This window comes from Lonchura striata, chromosome 26 (genome assembly GCF_046129695.1).
Source record: "Lonchura striata isolate bLonStr1 chromosome 26, bLonStr1.mat, whole genome shotgun sequence".
Taxonomy (NCBI): Eukaryota; Metazoa; Chordata; class Aves; order Passeriformes; family Estrildidae; genus Lonchura; species Lonchura striata.
This window is the reverse complement of record NC_134628.1, coordinates 333,661-356,052: the sequence shown is the minus strand read 5'-3', so window position 1 is coordinate 356,052 and position 22,392 is coordinate 333,661. Positions and strand designations below refer to the sequence as shown.

The following is a 22,392-nucleotide window of genomic DNA, read 5'->3' as shown; positions in this document are numbered from 1 at the left end:
TCAGGGTGTCTGCAGCCCCCTCCCCTCCTGCTGGGATGAGTTTCTCCTGCGGAGCAGCAGAGAGGCCCTGGGGACCAGCCCACATTCCTGCAGGCTCCTGGAGCTGTCAGTGTACACCCTCTGGGGAAAGGTGCTGATGATCTCATAGTCCGAGTTTCCACCCCTAGGAAAGAACAGCACAATCTTCTACTCCTGGGATTCCCCAAGGATTTGCTGAGAGGCTTTGACTGATCCAGCTGTGGTTATGCAAGAGCAGAAAAAAGGGCTTCCAGCCCAAACTGCAGCCTGGCCAGCTGCGCAGCTGCCGTGGGGAGGAAGGAGGCTCGTGCATCCCAGCAGCACTGAGCTCATCCTGGGCTCGCCCTGGGCCAGGCCTGTGGCAGGAGTGGGAAGAGGGGACAGCAAAGGGGGCCCTCAGCCTTCTGGAGCTGTCCCCAACAGGCTGAGGGAGCCCTGAGGCAGCATTAGACGCTTTGGGACACAAAGCAAAGGCTGCAGCTTGGCTTCCAGCACCTTGGGAAGGGTGGCACCAGCTGGGTGAGTGTTGGAAGGAGGCAGAGGCAGCCATGGGCCTGGATCTGATGGCAGTTTTGGGAGCACAAAAGTTCATCTCTGTTGCTGTGTGGCAGAGGTGGGTATGAAATGCTCTGAGCTTCTCAGGACCCTGGCACTGCTGCCTGGAGAGCGTCGGGTGGACACGGGGCTGTGACCCAGCTCAGGCTGCTGTTTGAAGCTCCAGGGCCTCAAGAAGCCTTTTCAGGGGTCCCACGGAGTCAGGCAAGGCGGGGAGGGGGTGCTGGGCTACCTGATGTGGGTGAGGTGCTGGCGCAGGTCCCCGATGGTGTCCGTGAGCAGCATGCTCAGCTCGTAGGTCCGCTCCCCGCTCTCGGACCTGACACGCAGGGTGCAGCAGGCAGAGACAGGAGCTCCAGCCTCCCCAGCTGGGCTCAGCCTGGGGAGCAGAGAGCCCCTCAGCCCAGCAGCAGCCCCGCTTGGCAGGCAGGGCTCAGACCAGGGCACAGGAGGTTCATGTTTGGGAATGTCCTTGAGGTGGATGAGGCCCCGGCTGACTGTGGGCACCCAGACCAGCCCACTGCCCAAACTGCTGCTGTGCTTTCCCAGCCTGAAGGTGCCTTGAAGAGAATTAATGGCCTTTTTTAGCTTTTTCATTTTAAACCAGGGCTGTCTGGTAAGTACTTTGTCCTACTTCTTTGATTAAAAATAAGCTGCTTGGGTTTTTTTTTTCATTAGCTATTTGGGTCTTGGCTTGCCAGAAGACTGAGTGGAAAAGTGCTGTTAGTGAAACCTCCCACCCAGGCATCAGTTTCCTGGAGGTGTTCTCCATTTAATAGAACTGCAAAGAGCTCCTTCAATGGTTACAAACTCTTAGGCCTTGGCTTGCTGTCGGGAAAACTTTCACATAAATAAGTGACATTTTGAACAACAGAAGCTTTTTGTTAGAGATGTAAAATATGGCATGTTTGCCATGAAAAATTCAGTGGTTTTCCCAAAGGACCAAACTTGGCCTTTTGTCTAACTAAGGTCTAAAAGGGGAAAGTTCATTCCTCAACTCCCTGAACTAAACCTGCAGTGGTGAAATAGGAGGAAGATCCTGACAGGGCAGGGGATGGGGGGCTATTCCTGTACCTCTGCAGGGCAGCCAGCCCAGGTGTTTCCACCAGGATTTCCTTGCTCCTCTGCTGCTCCTCAGAACCCTAAAACCAAAGCAAGTGAGTGTCAGCGCTGCCTGGGCCGCAGGGAGAGCGGGCACAGCCACGAGGCAGGTGCCAAGTGCCACGTGTGCTCTGGTGCAGCCTCTCTGGGAGGTTACACAGAGCTGAGAGAGGCCCAGGAGGGGCTGTGGATGCTGTGCAGGGAGCTGAGCCCAAAGCATCGCCCTGGTCTCTCCTGGGGGTGGCTGGGGAGCCCGCTCGTACCTGTGGCACCGCTCCGGCCACGCCTCGGGCACTGCCCGCTCTCCCTCTGTGCTGCAGGGGCTGGGACAGCTTGGGGGCAAGCTGCTCCCAGGAGCTTTTGGGACCTAGCAGAGCAGAGGAGAGACATATCCGTGTGGGACTGTTGGAATCTGTGATAGTTAAATGATCCTGAGATTGTAGAAAGTCTCTGTCTGTTGGCCCTGCTGCCAAAGCAGAAGCCATAATTGGTCTGTGCTGGTTTCCAGGTTGTTTATTCTGTTTATCTCTAACATGTTCTGCTGCCCTGCCCAGCTCTGTCCTGCAGGGCAGCGTGTGGGGCTCTGCCCTCAGTGGGATGTGACAAACATTAAATACCAGAAACTCCCTGGGCTGCATTTACAAGAACGTGCCAATATCTGTCACCTACGTTGGACAGTGTGTCCCCAGCCTGAACCAACAGAAAAATGCCAACAGCACAGTGAAACCTGGAGGGCATGAAGAAGGAGAAAAAGGACAAGGCACACCCAATTTCCTCCAGCTTGTCCCCTTTGCACCCCTCATCTAGAATCCTAAAATTTTACTTTTGCACCCGTGCCACACTTAATTATTACTGATATCAAACACTCAGAGCTGGTAATTGATCCTGTAAGATTGAAAACTCTTTTCCATGGACAGAGATCACAGCCAGTGTCTCTGGGGGCTCTGTCCAGGGGGGTTCCTGACCCCTGCCAGGGTCCCAGACCTGCCAGGGCAGCCAGAGGGAAGCCCTGGGTTCCCACGTGTGACCTCAGTGACAAATTGCCCCCAGAAGAGGCAGATTTGGTGAAAGGAGAGAGCGTGGCCACCGACAGGGAGAGCTCTCAGCACCCCAGCGAGGCCCAGAGCAGCTCTCGGGTTCCTCTCTTGAAGCTGTCCCACTTTCTGCCCCTCTAAATGTTTGATTGTCAACACCAACACTGGAACTGTGCAGTGCCCAGCTGGGATGCACAGCAGGCAGGCAGCTCTGCTCTGAAAAACTGGGACTATCACCATTTTTACAGACTTGGACGTTCTTCACCTTGTGAGGGTGTATTTGTAGGTGTCCATTCCTTTCTGCTTGGACAATTTTTGGTTTTTAGGTGCTTAGATAAAGAGGATATTTAGCTTTAGGCTTGAGGTGACTGAGACCAGATGTATGGAAGCAGGCAGCTGTTTCTCACGAGGGATACATGTGGTGGGTTATTCAGTGATGCACCCACAGACCCACTGATTTCTGTCTCTGTTTGACTTCCCAGCCCTATCAGGTACTGCTTACACAGAATGTAAGTGTCTAGAAGCAAAATGTGGAATCTGTGGCCTTTGATGTCCCATATTCTGTTGTGAAATTCTGAAGAGAAGCTGTCCTGTATTCAGTGCAGTTACGGTAAATTTGGCTTGGCAATATTTACTTTTTTGGAAGGAGCTGCTTGAAAGGTGAGGTGTTTCCAAGCAGCTCTCCCCACCCCAGGCCTGCAGGGTTACCTCAGCATCCTTTGATGTGGTGAAGGTGGAAGGAGCTTGGCCTTTCAGAAGGGCACAGGGCAGATGTGTTTGTGGAAACCTGCTGAATTTCTATTCTTTTATGACTTGTCACGTCCCATTCTTAAGCAGGATTAATGCTGAGAGGATCCTGTGTGTGCTGCTGGCTCCCAGCTCCAGAGGCAAGGCCAGGCTCTGACCCAGAAGGGTTGAGACCCTCACATTCCCCTCCTACCCCCTGCACTGCCCTGGTAAGGTTTAAGGATCCTCCTCCTCAAGAACCAGCAGCATTTTCAAGGCAGGTTTAAGATTTTACCTGGAATCTTGGAGGTTTCCTGCACTTTGTTGGATTCTGAAGTACCCACCACCTGGCCAAGGCCAGGAAAGTTCCCTGGAAGGTCTGGCTTCTGAAACACCACGTCCCTCCTGTCGGTGACCTGTAAGCAAATCTGACTGTTGCACAAGCTCCTCTTGCTGCATCAGAGCCCAGCAAACCACAGTGATACCCAGCAGCAGCTGTAAACCCCAAAAGAAACCAAGGCTGCTTCTAGGGAACTTCAGCCCCCAGAGCTTTGCACAATCCCCCTTCTGTGCCTTCTGACCCTCCACAGCTCCCAGCTCGCTCCAGCTGGCCCGACCTTGTCCTGCTCAGGCAGCTGTGCCCTGGTTTCTCCGTGGCACAGGGAGAGTCCAGCTCTGGTTGTGCCTGCTGACATTGCAGGTGCACTCCAAGACCCAGATTTGAGTCCCCTGAGCTTCTCTGCCTGCAAATGTGGCTTTGGCTCTTTGCCATTTCTGAGAAATCAAAAACTGGGGCCCAAGAGAACCTCAGGTGGCCAAATCCATTTAAGCTGTGGCAAAACAAACTCTCATGACATCCTCTTTAAAAGGTACTTGTTCCATCTCACGTTATGAGCTTTTCCAGGGGAACTATTTGAGAACTTTTTCCCCCTCCTTTTTGTGACACACCTCTTCATTTCCTGCATGTGCTGCTTCTCTTACAGAGCCTGCTGTGCTCTCAGAAGCCGTGCTCCAAGGCAGGTTCACTGAGGCACAGGAACCCTTCAGCCTTGATGCTGAAGCCCTTCCTGTAACGGCTGCTGCAGGTGCCCTGCATGCCTCCTCTGGCCCCAGGCACACCTGCACAGCACCACAGACCTCAGCCTCCCTTCTCTGGGCACCATCCAGCAAAATCCCCGTGCCAAGAGCTGGGTGTGGCACTTGCCTGCAAGCAGACACCGTCGGGGTAGCGAGGCTGCAGCTCTGAGGGGAGAAAACCATCCATGATGTCCTGCAGGCATTGCTGAAACAACAGGAGAGCACCGGGGTCACACCTCAGCCTGCTGCTGAGCTCGGGACTGATCTTTCTGCTGGGCTGCTCCTGTGTGTGGAGCTGTGGCCGTGCAGAAAGGTCTGACCAGAGACAGCATCTCCATCTCTAGAATTACTGCACAGGACACACGAGGCCTGGCAGGGATGCAGGGTGCAGCTGGGCTGCTCTGCAGGCTGAGGGGAGCTCAGAAGCCCTCTCCCCATTCCTGGGCTCGGTGGGTGCTGGCAGGATGGCTCTGACTGCTCTCAGCCCTTGCCATACCTGCGTGGCTGGGTGCTGGTAGGGCCGGAAGGCTCCGTGTCCCACGACGATCCCGTTTCGGTACAGGGTCAGAGGGAGCAGCTCCGGCCGCCTCAGCCGAGCCCCCCGAGGCGTGTGCACGACCTGGGGAATGCCCTCTCCCACAAGCAAGTTCAAATCCTTAATGTTCTCCAGGATTAAGTCAAAATCAATCTGGTGTTTGCACACAAGGGGCTCACCTGTGGCAGAGGGATCAGAGTCAGGGGGGCAGGACGGGTTTATCACTATGACCCTGAGGTGTGTTCCTGCCCTGACACCGCTGGGCTGCCTGGGCTTTGCCCTTCACACGTTTGCAGGATGTGCTGCGAGCTTTTGCTGTGGCACAGCCCTGCCAGGTCCCCGGGGCGTGTGCTGAACCGCAAGGGCAGGGCTGCAGGGCTGGGGCTGCAGCTCGCAGCTCCAGAGCAGCTCCAGAGCAGCTCCTGGAGCCCACGCGGGGCTCCTGGCTCCTCTCAGGAGCGCTGTGCTGTCCCTGTGCCCTGCAGGACGAGGAGCTGCACCAGCTGGATTAAGCAGCTTGGGTCAGAGGATCAGGGCACAGGTGCTGAGGAGGTGCCAGTGTCAACACAGGCAGCTGCCTGCAGCAGGGCAGGGACTCTGCCAGGATGTTTGTCTGGGGCTTGGAGGGTGGCAGGGGGAAGTAGTAAAAGGGTTGTGACAGGACAGAGGAAAGAAGAAGAGGAAATGAGAGGAAAGATCTTAGTTGAGTTGAAGTCCTTGGTTGTTCTGCTTTTTTTTTTATGAGTTGCTAAAGAATGATGCAGAAATACCCTTGAAAAGGGTCACCGAGCTGAAACCAAAACTGTTTCTGCTGATCTCACTCTGCCCCTGCCCTCCTGCATCTAAGGGAAGCTCTAGGCTAATACCTGCCTGGTGGTTAGGAAGCAGCTTTGGCTCTACAGTCCAAATAATTTTTTTTCCTCTGTTACCACTTCCTAAGGAGCCACTGCCAAAGCTGCTTGGACCCCAGACAGCCGAGTCAGGTCTCAATTAAACCCTCACATGGTGGCTGGGAGGGAAGGCAAACAACACTCCCTGATGGAGCCAGGCTCTGTGGGTAAGTTACTACAGCTCCTGTGTACACAAAGCACCTGATTCCATTTTCCACCCACTCTGTGTCAATGTCATGAGATCAACCAAGCCTCAAATGTGGTTTGTGAATTCTGCAGGAGACAGCTGCTCCTCCTGAAGGGCTGAGCCATCAGGTTCTCCCCCCAGAAGGGTGTACAAAACACAGGGATATAAAACCAAACCTTCTGCTGAGCTCCTGTTAGACTGCTCCACGTCTGTGTCCCTGAGAGGGATCGACGTGAAGATCTTGGCCCAGGATCCCAAATTCTGAAGACCCAAATCCTGAGGTTTTGATGCTTTTCTACTCCCCCTTCTCTGAGCACACGGGGGGAGCTGGGCTAGCAGCTTCAGCCCAGAGTGGAGCTGGGATCTCACAGAGGTTTACCCGGCCTGCAGGGGCTCCCTGCTGGCAGCTCCTCCTCCTGGAGTGGTTCTGTGTCTCCCAGCTGGTGCCGTGCCTCTCCAACCCACACCAGGCCGTAGTCGCTCAGGAACCGCTGCAAGAGCAGAGTCGGGTGGGCTTTGGTGCCCAGAGCTCCAGAGAACTGGAAAAGGGAGCCCGAGAGGGGTCAGCTGTGGCTGTGGGAGGCACAGAGGGAGGTGGAACAGGTTTGTCTTGGCCCTGGCAGACAGACTTCCTGGCAGGGCAGTGATAGCAGCTCCATCAGCAGCAGGGCAAAGGGAGGAGATTGTAGTGCCAGGGGAACCTCCCAAGGCTGCAGGAGCTGGGCATTCCTGCAGCCCTGGCAATCAGGATGAAGCTCACAGGAGGCCCAGGTGCTGCTCACATCCAACCTGCTCCCTTTTCTCAGAGGAGAAGGGTTGTGAGGACCAAAGGGGCAGCTTGGAAAAGGCCAAACTGGGAGTGCAGTGACCCCAAACCACAGGAGAGCTGGCTCAGGGCAGGCAGAGCAGCCTCACCTCCATCTCCCAGACCTGGCTCTGCAGCCGAAGGCACCTCGCTTCCAGTTCTGTGCTGGGCGAGTCAGAAGCATCTGTAAGAGAAAAGCTGACGTTCCTCTGAAGATCTCAAGCTGTGGATCACCTGTGCCACACAGGGCAGGGCCCCAGCAGCACCTGCCTGTGCTCAGTGAACTCCCACCCGTGGGACACAGGGGCTGAAGGGGACAATTCACCCTGCAGTGGTTTGACAAGGCTGCTGGCAGGCCAAAAGACAGTTGTGAACAAGCCTGGGGAATTTAAAGCCATGGGAGCTGATGTGAGAGGTGCTGTTGGCAGGCCTACAGTGGAACTTGCTCAGCTCAGCCCTAAGGAGCCCAAAAGGAGCAGGTGCCTGCTGCAGCTGGATCCTGGAATCTTGGCTGGGTGGCAGCACGGTGCAGCAGCAGGAGCAGAGCTCGTGTCTGTGGTTTGACAGCCACATTTGAGCTCTGTGCTCAGGAAATGGAGAGCTCACCACAGCCCTGCACACAGCAGGCTGTTCAGCCCTGCAGGAAACGTCTGTGGGCTCCGGCTGGGGCTGGGAAAGCTGCTGGATGCAGGGGAAAACACCCCTGTGAGCCACTGCAAGCTGGGCTCAATCTCGAGTTCTGCTGGGCTGGAGTCCTGTGGAGACTCCAGGGGTGTGTTTGGCTGCTCCCAGCTGCGAGGAGCTGCCTTCCTGCTGCTTGAACTCGGCAGTGTTTACTGCACTCCTGCCCAGCCTGCGGTTGGCTTCGCAGCCGTGGAGGCTCCGAAACCCACACAAACAGCTCAGGATGTTTTGCAGCAGAGTAACAGACACAAATGCCTTGCTCTGCTGCCCTGCCCAGAGCTGCAGAACGATTTTACCTTCCCCTTCCTGAAGAGTCTTTATCTTCTCCTCGAGCTCGGCGATCCTCCCGGCCTTCAGGGGCAGAACAAAGGGCTGGGTCAGTTCTGGGCTCAGCCCCTCCAGGCACAGCTGGCACAATCAGGGCTGCTGCAGCTCCTCTCCCCCACCCAGCGCTGCCCAAAGGCTCAGCAGGGCTGAACCACCCCACAAACCCCTTAATGAGCCTCAAAGGAGGGCTGGGATAAATGGAGAGCTCCAGGAGTGGGTGACCCATCTCCCGTCCTCCCTCTGCACCAGGTGCTCCTGCTCAGACCTGCGGGGAGGGGCTGGTATGGAAACTAAACCAGCATCTCTGCAGCCACGTCTTAAAAAATCCAATCTGAACAGAAAGAGGTATTTATTCTAAGATTTTAAAGGTATTTATTCTAAGATTTTAAAGGGTATTTATTTATTCCAGTCAGTGATGCAGAGAGGGCTGCTCCAGTTCCACTCTCCTGTGTGAGCAGCTGCTGTTTCAGAAAACAAAAAGGGGGCATGTACCATCACAGGAGGGAAAAAAAAATTAATTCTGAAGCCAAAGAGCTGCTGATGTCAGTGCCAGGGTGCTGAGAGTCACTGCTGCAAGAAGCCCCAGCAGGGACTGTCCCCTCTGCCACCCCAAGGCCTGATCCCACTGCTCTGTTGCTTTGTAAAGGGCTCATTTGGGTAATTAACAGCAGACCACAGATGGACTCTGAGCCCACACAAGGTCTGAGAGGTGGAATTCCTGTGGCAGAGGACAGAGCAGCCTCAGCAAGAGGCTGACTTTTACCTGCAGCTGGATTTCTTGTGCTTGTTTCTCTATTTTTTTTTCCAACAGAGAGATTTTTTCTGCCAGAGAAGACGAGAGCTCCATGTCAGGGTGAGCTGCACCTGAAAACACAAATACCTGTGAGCAGGGTTCCTGGTCTGCCACAGCAGGGAGGACTTTTCGGGTAAAAATCCCTTGGTTCTGGTTGTGTGTGCGGGAGGGCAGCCACAGAAGGGGTCTGGCCGGGGGTGTCACCGAAAAGCTGCTGGGCCAGAACTCCCAGCTCCCTCAGGGGCTTTACCCTCCGTGTTGTTTTCAGTGCTGACCCCGGAGCAGGAGCGGAGGGAGCCTTGCAGGGACCCCTCGGCCCAGGCCTGGTCTGGAAACTCACCCCCCGCCGCCATCTTGTGTACAGCCGGTTGCCACGGCGACGCGAGGCGGGCCGCGATTGGTCCGGCGCTGGTCACGTGGTGGGCGCTGGAGTTCCCTGGGAACTACAATTCCCAGCGTGCACCGCGCGCGTTCTCCCGGGACACCGGCGCCGGGAATTACCGGGAGCGGGATCCATTTTTCTCCTCAGCCCCCCTCCGCACACACCCGTCAGCCTGGCCTGGGGCTCCTCCCGATTCCCTCACCTGCTCCCTCGGTCCCTGTTTCCTCAGCCGGGCCCCGCTGGTGCCCTGAGCTGCCCCAGCTCCTGTCCCCATCCCGGGAGCCTTTCCTGGGTGTCCCCATCCCACCCGGAGAGCTCGGCCTCGCCAGCTGCAGGCGAGTGGGACAGGCCAATTGTCCCCGCAGTTTTACCTCCTTTGATGGGGCGTGCACAGAACCACAGACAGGTTTGGGCTCCAGGGACCCCAAAGCCCATCCCACCCCCTGCCATGGGCAGGGACACCTCCCACTGTCCCACATTGCTCCAAACCCTGTCCAGCCCGGCCTTGGACACTGTCAGGGAGGTTGGCTGTGCTCAAGTAATTTCTACTTGCCCGAAGAGCCAAACCGAGCCAAATTTGGTGAAGCTTTTCTGCAGCAGAGCCCTCAGCTGAGGGTGGGAGCTGCAGGGAGCTCACCGTGATGTGCTTCACCAGCACGAACCCAGACAGCAGGTGTGTGTTCTCAGCACGTTCCAGTGACTTTATTCATTTCAAACCATCTTAAAATAACCAGATCCTTTCGTTTCCTGTGCTGCAGGGCGAGGGAGCTCGGAGATCTGCTGTGAGCAGATGGAGCTGGGGGATTAAAGGAAGCATTTCCCGCTTTAGGGGATTAAAGGAAGCATTTCCCCCTTTATTTAGGATCTGTAACTGAAATCCCAAGGGATGCCTTGGCTCCAGCTCCACCTGGAGGGAAGGAGGTTTATTCCTTCTGACCTGGGCTGCGATTTGCAAACCCTCCCTCCGATCCAGGGAGGGTTTCAGTCACTCTTAGTCCTTGGTGGGTGTGAGGACAGAGAGGCCCCAGGGAGAAGCAGAACCTGAGGGGTTTCAGCCTTTCCTTCAACTTTTTAACTCGGGATGCACTTTTTCTTTTCACCTACTTCTGAAAGAACACCCACTGCAGTGGGGAATTTTATTTTTATCCTTTTATCCATTTCTCCACTGCTTCCCGCCATGGCTAGCATCCTGCGCTCATCCCTTTACACCCTTTTGTCCCATTTCTCCACTTTATCTCTATTCAGCTGAAATTTCCCTGCTCTGTCACTCATCACTGCCGTGCCAGGGAGCAGGGAGCTGCTCCGGCGCCAGGGGATGCGGAGGAGCAGCTCCACGGCCCGGGCATCCCAAATCCACGGCCCGGGCATCCCAAATCCACGGCCCGGGCATCCCAAATCCACGTCCCGGGCATCCCAAATCCACGGCCCGCACATCCCAAATCCACGGCCCGCACCTTTTTCCTCGCAGCGCGGGCAGCAGCTGCGACTTCCCCAAAACCGCGCCGGTCCCGCCGCTGCTGGGGAAGGGAGGCGCGATTGGGTGCGCGGTGCCCCCGCCGGGCTTAAAGGCTCGGGGCGAACGGGGAAGTGCCACGGGAAGTGTCGGAGCCCCGCCGAGCCCCGGCCATGCCGCCCCTGCAGCGCGCCCGCCTGCTCGCCCTGCTCGCCCTGCTCGCCCTGTGCCTGGTAAGGACGAGCCCGCAGCTCTGAAAACCGCCGTGTTTGGTTTTCTCTTTGCCTCGCACCGCTGTGGTCTCAGCAAGGGATTTGTGCTGCGCTCTGCCAGGTCCCGACTCTTCCATGCGGTTCTTTTTTTCATGCCTTTCTTTGCCCTGAGGGCACCGCTCACCTCCGGAACCCTGGCAGAGCTCTCCAGCCCATCTTCCAGCCTGGCCGTGCCCGCTGTGGGGATGCTGGGCTGGAGGGGCTGCTGGACACACGCCTGTGGTTTCCTCTGGTTGTTATCGCCCTTCCTGCTGCGGGCTCCATGGGTCGAGAGCCAGGCTGAGGACATGGGGCTCTCCTGGGTGTCAGGAATGAACCCAGCAGCGCTTTTGGGGAGCATGATGCACTTTGAGGCAGCTTTTGGGATGGTTTTTTTTCTCCTACATGTTGGTAACGATGCCAGATTTGTCTGTGCTTATTTCACTCATGGAGTTCCCCACAGATGGGACCTGCTGCTGGCTCCACGGGGTGCGTGTAGATTTTGGGATTTTCCCCTCTGTAAAGCAGGCAAAAAGGACAAGAGTGTGGCAAAGGGGCAGAGCAGAGTTTTGGGCTTCGTTCCTGCTCCTTTCCCATCTCGGGAGGGACCCTGGGGAGGGGTGTAAGACAGTGTGCTTCACAGTGGGAAACGGCATCGCTTTTCCAGCAGCCAGGACAGCGTCAGAGAGGGAAAGAAACTGCCCCGAGCTTGCCACCCTGGCTGTGCTGCATTTCACACACCGACTGCACCCTGCCCGGGCTCGGGGGTCCCCCCTGCTCCTCGCACAACCCCCACCCCTCTTTTTCTTCTGCAGGGCCACGGCCCGACACCTTCTCACCACTCCCTCGCGGCAGCCAGAGGAGCAGACACCACTCCCTGGCTTCCACTTCCCCCCTAATTTCTGAACCCCCCGGGTCAGCAGCAGGGCAGCGACTCCAGGGAGAGCTCACTTCCCTCCCTGCCTTGGGACGAGCCCAAAGCCAAGAGCTGGAGTGGGAAGGGAACCTGCCAGGGGACAGGAGGCTGTTTGTCCCGCCTGGGAAGGGGCAGCGTGGGCGCCGCAGTGCCCCCAGACCCATCCCGTGAGGGGTCTCGGGGCTTTCACCGCTGCTGTGGGGAGGGATGTCTGACGCTGTTTTCCTTGCCAGGCGCTCGGCCAGGCCAAGGACACGAAAGCGAACGCGGAGGAGCTCGCTCCGCAAGATGCCGCCGCGGCGAACGCCACGGTCAGCGGCGGCCGGAGCTCGCCCGGCGCCAGCCCCCCGCTCCTGGCCGTGGCGCTGGGGGTGCTGGCAGCGCTCCTCCTGCAGCTGCGCTGAGCCGGGGGCGTCCCTGCAGCCCCCCGAAGCCCCTCCCCAGGACGGCATCACCGGCACCGCACCCGTTCCTGCCGCCACCCCCGGCCTCGGAGCGAGCCCCCGGCCCTGCGGAGCGGAGCAATAAACGCGCCGGTGCCGACACCTCGGGCTCGTTCTCCCGCTTCGGTACCGGGGTTGGTGGGGGCGCAGCACCGGCCCCTTCTCGGGGCTTCAACCCTCGGAGATGGAGGGGCCACGCCCGAGCCGGGGGGGAGAAGGCCCGGGGGTCCCCGAGTGAGCATCCCCCGGGGGTCCCCGAGTGAGCATCCCCCGGGGGTCCCCGAGTGAGCATCCCCCGGGGGTCCCCGAGTGAGCATCCCCCGGGGGTCCCCGAGTGAGCATCCCCCGGGGGTCCCCGAGTGAGCATCCCCCGGGGGTCCCCGAGTGAGCATCCCCCGGGGGTCCCCGAGCGGTTCCCGGGGATCCCGGAGCGCTCCCGGAGCAACTCCCGAGCGGTTCCGGAGATTCCCGAGCGGCTCCGGAGATTCCCGAGCGATCCCTCAGCGTTCCCCGGAGGCTCGGGCGGGGCAGCCCGCGCGGAGCCCCAGCCAATCCCGCGGCAGGGGCTGCTGCTCCCTGCCAATCCGGCGCCGCCACCTCCCGCCCTCAGCCAATCACAGCCCGACAGGGTTAATATAAATGCTGAGCGCAGGCGCCCCGCTTCCTGTGAGGGGCGGACGCGGCTCCGGTCGTGTGTCTGTGTGAGGGGGGCTCTGTAATATTGAGCGGCTTTCGCCTTCCTCAGCGTCCCTTCCTGCCGGGCCGATCCTAACCTCTAAGTCCCCCGTGTGGCTGCCTGTCCCCCTGCCCGGACTGGTCCTGGGGCAATGGAGACACGTAAAAGACGGGCGTTTGTTGCCGGAAGCCGCGGCCGGCCCAGCCGCTGGAGCCGCCTGATGTCCCCCGGCATCGCCGGGCTGTCAGCGCTGCTCCCTGCGAGGGCCGTGAGTGCTCCGTGCAGCGACCAGAGCACGCTCCTGCTGGCAGCCCTGTCCTCTCCCCAGCAGCGAGCACCGAGTTTGTCTCCATTTCCCACCCCGTGTTCCCCTGGCTCCAAGCCACATCCCCGGAGCTCCTGCTCTGGAGCCGGGTGGGGTGAGACCTGTCCTGGGCACCCGAAAGATGCGTGCCCTGAGCCGTGGTGCAGCCCTGCAGCAGGGACAGGCACCACTGCTGGCTCTGAGCTCAGCCCGCGGTGCCACGAAGGGACCCCCGAGGCCACAGCTGGGTCCCGTGGGCTGGAGCTGCCCCGCAGCCCCCGGAGCTCCCGGGCACGGCTTGGCCGGCGCCTCCCTCCTCAGAGAACGCGGCCACGGAGCTGCCTGTGCCCGTGGGCACTAGAGGGCACCGGGATCCCATCCTGGCATCGGCATCAGGGCTGGGGCAGGGGTGCTGCCAGGCTGCGGGCAGGACAAGGACACCAAGCACCCGGGCAGAGCTGGCCCAGACAAGCAGGGCTGTATCTTACACAGGTACATAAATACAGTTCAGGGGGAACAGACACTTGTGGGGAGGAGCCCCGCTGCTCTCCAGAGCGTCCCACGCTGGCCGTGTCCATGGGATCCTTCATGGACCATGTTCAGGCCTCCTTAGGAGGGAGGTGGGGTGGTTCCCCCGTGATGGGGAGGTTGGTGGTCATCCTTCACACCAGCAGCTGGGGCAGAGAGGTGCTTGGGATGCAGCGTGGGTGGGGTCTGAGGCCTCCTGCCCCTGTGTGGGGATGTTGGCAGAGTGTCCCCGTCCTGCCCCGTGGCACCTCTGCCCCTCACAGCACCTGGATGTCCCAGATCTGCGTGGGTCGCTCATCAGCCATGTCCCAGACAATGGCATGGTCCCGGTCATAGCTTCGGCCGCCTGCAGAGCAAGGGGGAGGTTTGGGGAGGGCAAACCCCACTCCTGATGGAAACACCCCATTTCTGGGCATCCCTGGGGAAGCAGCCTCTGTCCAGGGCTGAGGCCTCACCCTTGACGTCGAGGACCATATCCTCGAACATCTGGCTGCGGATCCGTCCCTGGGAATCGACGCTCCAGGTCTGACGTGGCACCCGCGTCTCGGACCACAGCACGGCCTTGGCGCCCTTCCCAGCCGGCCCGATGACCTGCAGGCTCATGTTGGGGGCCACCTGCAAGGACACGGAGGGAGGGGATTCCCTGTAGGGCAGCTGGATCTGGTGGAATGTGGGATGAGCAGGAAGACCCCCTCGGCGAGAGGTGGGGCTGATGAAGGTGACAGAAACTCCTCAGGAAAGGCAGAGATGGCTTCCCATCTCCAGGGCAGACTCGGGGAGGAGAATCCGCAGATCTCCGGGGACAAGGCTGGGATCAGAGGCTGGGAGAAGCTCTTATAAACCCTGGAAGATGGCTGTGGGGTGGGGAGTGCCCAGCAGGAGTCCTGCCCTGCTCCCCTCGGTGGCGCTGGCTGTCACCGCTGAGCCCTGACCTGGTTTTTGATCAGCCCGTCCTCGTAGTACCAGACGGAGCTGCTCTGCTCGCTCAGGCTGGAGACCACCACCCGCCCCGCCTTCATGTCCTCCACGTCGTCGGGGACCGAGAGGAAGAGCTCCAGCTCCCCGCTCCTGATGCGGAAATAGATGCGTCTCTGCAAGAGAGGAACCTGTGTTTGCACCCAAAAACCCGGCTGCCTGCACTCCCCACCCGGCTGGGGCTCTGGGAGGGGAGGGTCCTGCACCCTGGGGTGTTCCCCCCTTGTCCTTCCCCCAGGAGAGCCCCACGTGTCCCCAGGGCGATGGCTGTGACTGTGACCTGTCCCTCGGAGCTGGCACGGGCACGGCTCACCGCGCTGGCACGCCGCGGATTTTACGAGGCAGTTGCCCACGGGGAGCATTTCGCCACAAAGGCAGCCACTCCCAGGGTGGGGGACAGGAATCTGGGGTGACCGTGCCGAGCTGGTGGCACCTTTCCCATGTCAGAGCTATCACTGCTCCTCTCCAGCTCCCCCAGCCCAGGGCTGGCAGCTCTGTCTCCATGTGAGCCCCGGGGTTTGGGGCTCGCCCCATTGGGTGACACGGCCCTGTCCCCTCCCAGGGGTGACCCTCACCTGGCGGATGGGGTAGAGGGACCCCACGTGCTGGAGCCCGCTGTAGGTCAGCCAGTTGGTGATCTCGGTGCAGTCCAGCAGCCACTGCCGCCCTCGGAAGTCGCCGTGCTCGCACAGCACCCAGCTGTGGGGACAGGGTGGCACAGGCCAGGTCACCCCGGGCGGGCAGGGGGGACACCCACGGGTGCCAGGGGACTCACTTACATCCCTCCTTTGACCCGCACCGACAGCACGTGGTTGTTGAAACCCTCAGCCTGGAGACTCCGCACTTCGGAGTTCAGCTCGATCTCCTTGCCCTCGAAACACTCCAGCCCGTGCAGGAAGATGGAGGGCTCCGAGAAAAACTGTGGGGTCAGGGACAGGGGGGGAATTGAGGGTTCCTGGGGTGCAGAGCCAGAACTGGGGGTGCCCGTGAGAGGGGAAAAACGTTCTGGGGGGATCGGGAAGGGAAAGGAAAGGAAAGGAAAGGAAAGGAAAGGAAAGGAAAGGAAAGGAAAGGAAAGGAAAGGAAAGGAAAGGAAAGGAAAGGAAAGGAAAGGAAAGGAACTCACCAGTGGAACTCTCTTCAGGGAGCGGATGGCGGTGGAGCAGAGGCAGCCCATGGCACTGAGTGTGGGGTACTCGCCCTCGGACAGCACGTGCTGCTCCCCGGCAAAGTCCTGCCCATCGAACAGGATCCAGCTGGTGGGGAGGAGCATTCCTGCGCTGACAAAGCCATCACGCAGGACATCCATCCCTCCCACAGCACCCCCGACACCCTACCTGCCCCCACGCACTCTGCAGGAGCGTGGGATGAAGGCTTCGGGCAGGGCCTCCTGGTCCTCCTCAAAGGCGACGTGATTCCCCGAGAAGTCGGGCTCTGAGAAAAGCAGGATCTGGCGAGGGGAGCAGAGGGCTCGGTGAGGGGCAAAGCGTCACCAGCACCCCACAAGGGGCTGCGTCCCCCTCCCCAGCACCAGCCCTGACCTTGGAGACGAAGTGCAGGTTGTGTTGCCTGACCTGGAAGCAAACAGAGCGGGGCTGGTGGGAGCCTGGCCGTGGCACCCACGGCCCGGGGGGTCCCGCGAGGAGGGGCTGTCCCCTCACCTGCAGGATGGGCTGTGCCGAGGCGATGCGGCAGTCGGTGGCCCCCCAGTCCTCGCAGTTGCGGTACACGCCCTTCTCCAGGATGTACTGCTCGCCAGAGTAGTTGGGGCCCTCGTAGGCCACCCAGCTGCGGGGAGGGGGTGAGTGCTGGCCCGGGCACCCCCCGGTCCCCCCCGGGCACCCCCGGGCCCGCCCCGCACTCACACGCCGCTCAGCACGTGCATGGACTGCGTGCCGCTGCCGTAGCCGGCCAGCCGCGTGTCGGGCAGCGCCTCGCTCAGCTCCACGCTCGCGCCCTCCTCGAAGTCCATGGCCTCGAACAGGACCAGCGCTGGGTCAGAGAAGTCCTGCGGGGAGAAGGAGCCCCCCCAAGCCCCACGGTCTGTCAGGGAAAGGAGCTGCCTGGCCTCGGGCACCCCGGGGAGGGTGGGAGCAGCTGCCAAACCTTTGCTTGGGTGATTTTGGGGGATCTCAGGCCATGCCCAGCTGCCTGACACCCTTTGGGGGTGAGGATGGGGTGAGGGTGCCTGGTTCTCTCTGCCCGCACCAAGTCCATTCACAAGCCAGTCCCATCCCTGCCCTCACCGTCCGGATCAGCCGCAGGGACACCAGCTCCTTGCTGTAGCCGCCCCACTGCCTCCAGTCCTGGTACTCCCCTTCCTCCAGCAGGTACTGGTGGCCACGGAAACCTTCCTTCTCGTAGCCAACCCAGCTGTGGCACAGGCAGACACGGGCAGTGAGGACTCCAGAGGATTTCCACGTGCTGGGGCACGGGGACACCATCCACAGCCTCTCTCCCAAGTGACCCCCAGCCATTCCACAGCCCTTCCCAGGGGTGACCATCACCTTCCCAGTTGGGATGCCAGCCCTGCCCTCCCCGTGCCGCTCACCAGCCACCCAGGACACGCAGGGAGCCCACGGTGGGCAGCGCTGCCTCGGGCAGGCGTTTTAGGTCATAGATGTCTCTGCTGATGGTGAAGCTGCGGCCCTGGAAAGCTGCAGCTTCATAGATCAGCACCTGGGGACAGGTGAGAAAGGTGAGGAAGGGACAAGGTGGGGTGAGGATGGTCCCAGGGCCATCCCAGCCCGTGGCTCCTGGGAGCTGCAGCAGAGCTCACCTGTGGCTCACCAGGTCTCTCCACGACGGGGCAGCCCTGGAAGGAGAAGGAGCCCCACTGAGGCTGTGATGGCAGGAGGGGGCATTGCAGGGACATCTGCTGCCACCTTTTAAAGCCTCAGCTGGTTTTTGGGTTGTTTTCATTCAAGAAGCTCTTTTGAAGCTTTCCCTCACCCCTAACCCACAGGAGCACTTTCCAAAGCCACGCTTGGCCTGTTCCCACACCGTGATGTCACTGATGGCAACCCGGAGCTGCCAGAACTCCCTCACACCTGGATACAGCCCCGGCACCGCTGGAAGCACACTCACCAGCCTGATGGGATGCATGGAGCAGATGGATGGATCCTTTGCTCCCCAAGCCTTTAAATTGGGGTACCCGCCCGGCTCCAGAACGTAGGGGTCGTCATCAAAGAAAGGCTTGGAGTAAAGCAGCCACCTGTGGAACGGGGAAAGGCGTCACACCCTGGCCCGGTCTGTGCTGGAGCCCACCCGGCAGCGCCGGCCCAGGGTCCCCTCACAGGCCCGAGTGGACGATGATGGAGGCGGCGGCCAGCGCCTGGCCCCGCTCGCGGATGTCCTCGGCCGAGCCGCTGAACCTGAGCCGGGCGCCCTGGCCGTTCTCCCCGGCGAAGAGGCTGATCTCGGGCGTGCGGTAATCCTGCGGGAACAGCGGCGTTCGGGCTCGGCCCCTCTGCTCGGGGCGCGCTGCGGCTGCGGGGCTCCCTGCACTCACCCGCACCACCCTCTTGAAGGAGCCGATGCGGAAGGGGCGGCTCCCGCGGGGCTGCCCGCGGTGCCCGCTGTCCCCGGTGTCCCCGGTGTCCCCGTACGCCGTCCAGGGGTTGTCGATCTCCACGTCCCCCTCGGCCAGGACGCACTTGCGCCCGCGGAACCGCGGCTTCTCGTACATCACCCACCTGCGAGCGGGGTCGGCGCAAAACGGGGGAGATGCAGCGTGGGCCGCAGCCCCGCGGGTGCCCCCGGGGCACGGCGTGGGTGGGGACGGGCGCTCCCGAACCCCGCGCCGCGACAGCCCCGGCGCGAGTGCCGGCCGAGCCCTGCCGCGGCGGCCCCTCCGTACCCGCCTCGGATGACTCGGATGGAGATGGTGTGCGAGAGCTCCCAGGACGTGGCGTCGGGGACGTCGTCCCAGATCTCCCGTTTGTGCCCCGCGAAGCCGGCGTCGGAGTAGAGGATGATCTGCGAAGGGTGACGCGGCGGGGAAGTGCTGCCGCACCGGCCGGCCGGCCCAGCCCGGCCCCACCGCCCTCCCTGTACCTTGCCAGGTCTTGTGTTGATCTTCTCCAAGCCCTCCTTATCCTCCTGCTGTGAAGAGCCGAGGGGACGGGCGGGTGAGGAGCACGGGGGGACCTCGGCTGCAGCAGCCATCTCCCTGCAGCCCAAGGGAGCCGCAGCCGCAGCCTCGCGTCTGGCGTCTGCCACCCCTCCCACCGCCCCGAGCAGCCACACCTCGAGCATTCCTGCACTGCTGGGGATCAGATCGTCTGCCCCCGACCCTCCTGGCACCTGCCCGGGACCCTCCCAGCAGCCGTGGTGGCACCCTCCCGTCCCTTGACCTCCCATCACCCATCCCAGTGCCCTCATCACCCATCCCAGTGCCCTCCCATCACCCATCCCAGTGCCCTCCCATCACCCATCCCAGTGCTTGCGCTCCACCCACGGCCTCTCTGCCGGGAAGCAGCAGCCGTACCTTGGGAACAGGGAAGGATGCTCCAGGTTCAGCCCCCATCCCCTTCCCACACCCCCGGGGCACTCCGCAGTGCTGGATTCACTCACCAGGACGTGCTCGAGGCTCAGGGTCACGGTGTTCTCTGGCTGCTCGGTGACAGGAGGGACAGGGCCAGAACTCAGGGCCTCCAGCATGGCCATCTCGGGGCCAGAATGGCCACCAGGGCCCAGCCCATTGTGGTCCCTGGGGCAGGGTAATTCGGAGCCCCCATCGCCCTCGGGCAGCTCGAGCAGGGCGGCGCCGGGGGACACGAAGCGGCTGTAGAGCACACTCTTGTCCAGGCGGGAGTAGGGCTTGCCCTCGTCAGCTCCAGCTGCCCGCTGCTCCAAAAAGTGGGAGAGCAGTGCCATGCCCTTGAGGACGTTCCCTCGGAAGGGCACGCTCCGCTCGGCCGGGCCCCCGGCCACCAGTTTGGCGTTGTCATCTGCCCCCAGGGTCCCCAGGAGCGAGCCCCCCTCCGCCCACCCTTCCCTGGGCACCCCGCGGAGGGTCCTGGCGGCCGCCCGCTCCTCGGGGCTCAGGTAGGGGTTCTCGATCTCCTCCTCTTCCTCGGGGGCCCCCTCGGGCCGCGCCAGCAGCTCCCGCAGGGCCTGGGGCAGGGCCAGGGGCAGGGGCAGGGCCAGGGGGGCGCGGGGGGCCACGCGGTCCTCGTGGATGGGGGGCAGAGCCGCGCGGCGACCCAGCGCCGACGGCCGCGGCTGCCGCGGGGCCTTGGGCGCCTTCCGCATCTCCGAGGGCTCCATGTTGCGCAGCGTGTCCACGAAGATCTCCATGTCCACCAGCAGCTCGGGGTCCTCCTCGCTCGCGTCCGGGGGGCTCTCGGGGGCTGGGGGCTCGCTGGGGGGCTCTGGGCTGCTCTCAGGCTCTTGGGCTGTGCCCTGGGGGTCTCCCATCGTCTCATCCCCCTCCGGCTCAATCTCAGCCTTTGCTGATGCTGCTGTTTCGGGTGCAGGCTCTGGACCATCGCTCACCTCCGGGGGTTGGTGCTCAGGGATGCCGCCAGCTCCCGGGGGGCTCTCTGTCCTCGGTGGCGTGGCTGGAACGGTGCCATCCACGTCTGCCACGCTTCCCTCGCCGGTGCCAGCCGGAGCAGCCTGGCCACCGGCGCCTGCCGAGGGACGCTGCGGGGAGCTGGCCAGGCTGCTCTGCGGGTCCCCGGGCCTCTCGCCGGCCCCCGGAGCTGCCTTCACCGGCGTGGGCTCGGCTTGTGCCGAGTCCTTCTCCTCGGGGGATCCCTCGGTGTCTGTGGCCGCAGCAGAGCCGCCGCCGTCCTGCCTGGGGCAGTCCCGCCGCGGCGAGCCCGCGGTGGCCCCGGCAGCGTCGTGTGTCCCATTTGGAGCCCCCCGTCCCTCCGCCGCGTCCCTGCCCGTCCGCAGCACGGTGACCTGCCTGGCCCTGGGCAAGGCAGGGGCGCGCCCGGTGGCGCACGGGGCACCGGGCCCGTCGCCGGGAGCCCCCGCGGGACGCTCGGCGGGGCGGGTGGGCAGGAGGCTGCCGTGCACGTAACTCTCCCGGTGCACGGGCACCTCGCGGGGGGCACCCGCCGGGGAGGGGCAGCCGTCCCCGCCGGGTCCCCCCTTTCCCCGCTCGTCCTGGCGCCGGGGCCTCTGCGCCGGGGCATAGACCTGCGAGAAGATGGGCCCGTGCGCCGTGAAGTCCTTCCGGAGGCTGACGGGGGACGAGTGCTCGCGGTGACCCGGGGCGGCGGGGCTGGAGGCCTTCTTCTCCACGATCTCCCTCTCCCAGGCCTGCAGCAGGAGCGACACGCGGGACGGGCTCCCGGCCCGGCCCCGAGCGCTGCCGGGGCTCTCCCGGTGCCGCGGCACCAGCGAGACCTTCTGGAAGCGGGCCCTGCCCTCGGGGGCAGCCGCGGGCCCCCGCCTCATGCTCAGCTCCGCGCTGGAGACGAAGGCTCCGCTCTCGGTGTGCCGGAGCGGCGGATCCATGCCGGGGGTAGGGCACGGAACGGTGCCAGCTCCGCGGTGCCGGAACGCCCCGCGCTGCCGGGCTCAGCCCCGCGGCCGCCGCGCTGGCTCTGGCAGAGCTGCAGGGAGAGAAGGAGTCTCTGGGAGAGCCGAGAACAACCCCCCGGCCCCCAAAGCAGGCCTTCAACCCCACAGACCTCCCTCTGATCCTGCGGGACATTGTGGGAGCATCCCTTGAGCGCGGGACGTGGCACTGGGGCTGCCGGCGGTGCTCGTGCCATCCATCCTGGCACATGTGGGGTGTGGGGGCACCGCGGCTCCCCCGGCCTGGCCACGCCAGCGCCGCTGGGTCCGGCAGGGCTGGTGGGAGCTCTGCCCCACGCCGTGGCGGGCTGTGGGCCGTGCCAGAGCCCGGCGGGGCACGGGTGAGTGTTCAGGATGCGGCCGGGCCGTGCCGTGCCGTGCCCCGGGCTGTGGGATGAGTCAGGCGGGCAGCAGGGCTGCGCCGAGTCAGCAAATGCAGCAAACAAACAAGCCCAGAAAACAACAGGGAAGCTGCTCCGTGCGGGAAAGGGCCTGGCTGGGATCGAGCAGGGCTGGGGCAGCTGCTGGGGCCGCAGGAGGAGGTGGAGACCTGAGCAGCTTCACCCCCTGACCTTCCCTGTGGCAAAGGTGGCATTGCAGTGCCCACCTCTGCAGCTCCACGGGCACCAGGAAACGAGCTGGAATAATCGTCCAGAGCTCAGCCCCCGATCCGAGATTGTCCCCAGCACACAGCTCCACGTCCTGGCGTTGGCTGCTGCAGGGTGGGCATCGCTCTGGTCCCCGGGGCTCAGGGCAGGGGGCAGGGACACTCGTGCCACCTCAGCCTGGGGGTGATGCCAGCACAATCCCTGTGCTGTGGCCACATGCCTGCCCCAGAAGGGTTTTATTGCTGGGTTTGGGATTGGGAAGCAGCTGACACAGCAGCTGCTGGGGAGGGAGCTGGAAGTGCACCCACGTCCCAGGATCTCGCAGGCAGGAGCTGTTCGGTGTCACTGCCCGGCTGGGGACAATGGCAGGGACGGGGATTTGGGGTCAGCCCGAGGACAGGCTGAGGTTGAGGTCCCCATCCGGGAATGGGGACACCTCCCTGCCCCCCAGGGCTGCTTTTCCTGGGGGACACCTCGGAGAGGGCCTCATCCTGCAGCAGCCAGGCGGGATGGATCTGGCATCGGCAGGTTGGGTTTTCCCAGGGGGATCAGGGTGGGGAATGCCGGGTACAGGCAGCTGCCTGCCC

The 22,392-nt window shown here is 62.2% G+C and overlaps 2 protein-coding genes and 1 long non-coding RNA gene across 3 annotated transcripts; 1 reads left to right on the top strand and 2 right to left on the bottom strand.

The window, feature by feature from the left end:
- Nucleotides 1–9,085, bottom strand: UBXN11 (UBX domain protein 11). Its single transcript, XM_077788470.1, has 12 exons — nucleotides 8,983–9,085; nucleotides 8,703–8,803; nucleotides 7,909–7,963; nucleotides 7,039–7,112; nucleotides 6,503–6,614; nucleotides 5,008–5,225; nucleotides 4,651–4,716; nucleotides 3,730–3,862; nucleotides 1,938–2,041; nucleotides 1,612–1,715; nucleotides 806–904; nucleotides 1–163 (listed from the first exon to the last, which is right to left on the bottom strand). The coding sequence occupies exons 1-12, from the start codon at nucleotides 9,083–9,085 to the stop codon at nucleotides 1–3; spliced, it is 1,332 nt and encodes a 443-aa protein (XP_077644596.1).
- A 1,634-nt stretch (nucleotides 9,086–10,719) lies between these two features.
- On the top strand, nucleotides 10,720–12,279 carry LOC144247529 (uncharacterized). The gene is made up of 2 exons (XR_013341186.1): nucleotides 10,720–10,800; nucleotides 11,968–12,279. It is a non-coding gene; the product is annotated as an uncharacterized LOC144247529 (long non-coding RNA).
- A 1,663-nt stretch (nucleotides 12,280–13,942) lies between these two features.
- On the bottom strand, nucleotides 13,943–21,134 carry CRYBG2 (crystallin beta-gamma domain containing 2). The gene is made up of 19 exons (XM_021535008.3): nucleotides 19,236–21,134; nucleotides 18,717–18,764; nucleotides 18,520–18,638; nucleotides 18,172–18,355; nucleotides 17,957–18,096; nucleotides 17,748–17,874; nucleotides 17,440–17,475; nucleotides 17,212–17,339; nucleotides 16,907–17,033; nucleotides 16,526–16,668; nucleotides 16,322–16,448; nucleotides 16,202–16,234; nucleotides 15,998–16,110; nucleotides 15,787–15,916; nucleotides 15,440–15,579; nucleotides 15,236–15,359; nucleotides 14,618–14,776; nucleotides 14,141–14,300; nucleotides 13,943–14,031 (listed from the first exon to the last, which is right to left on the bottom strand). Exons 1-19 carry the CDS (start codon nucleotides 21,132–21,134, stop codon nucleotides 13,943–13,945), a joined length of 4,026 nt encoding a protein of 1,341 aa, XP_021390683.2.
- Nucleotides 21,135–22,392: the final 1,258 nt, after the last annotated feature.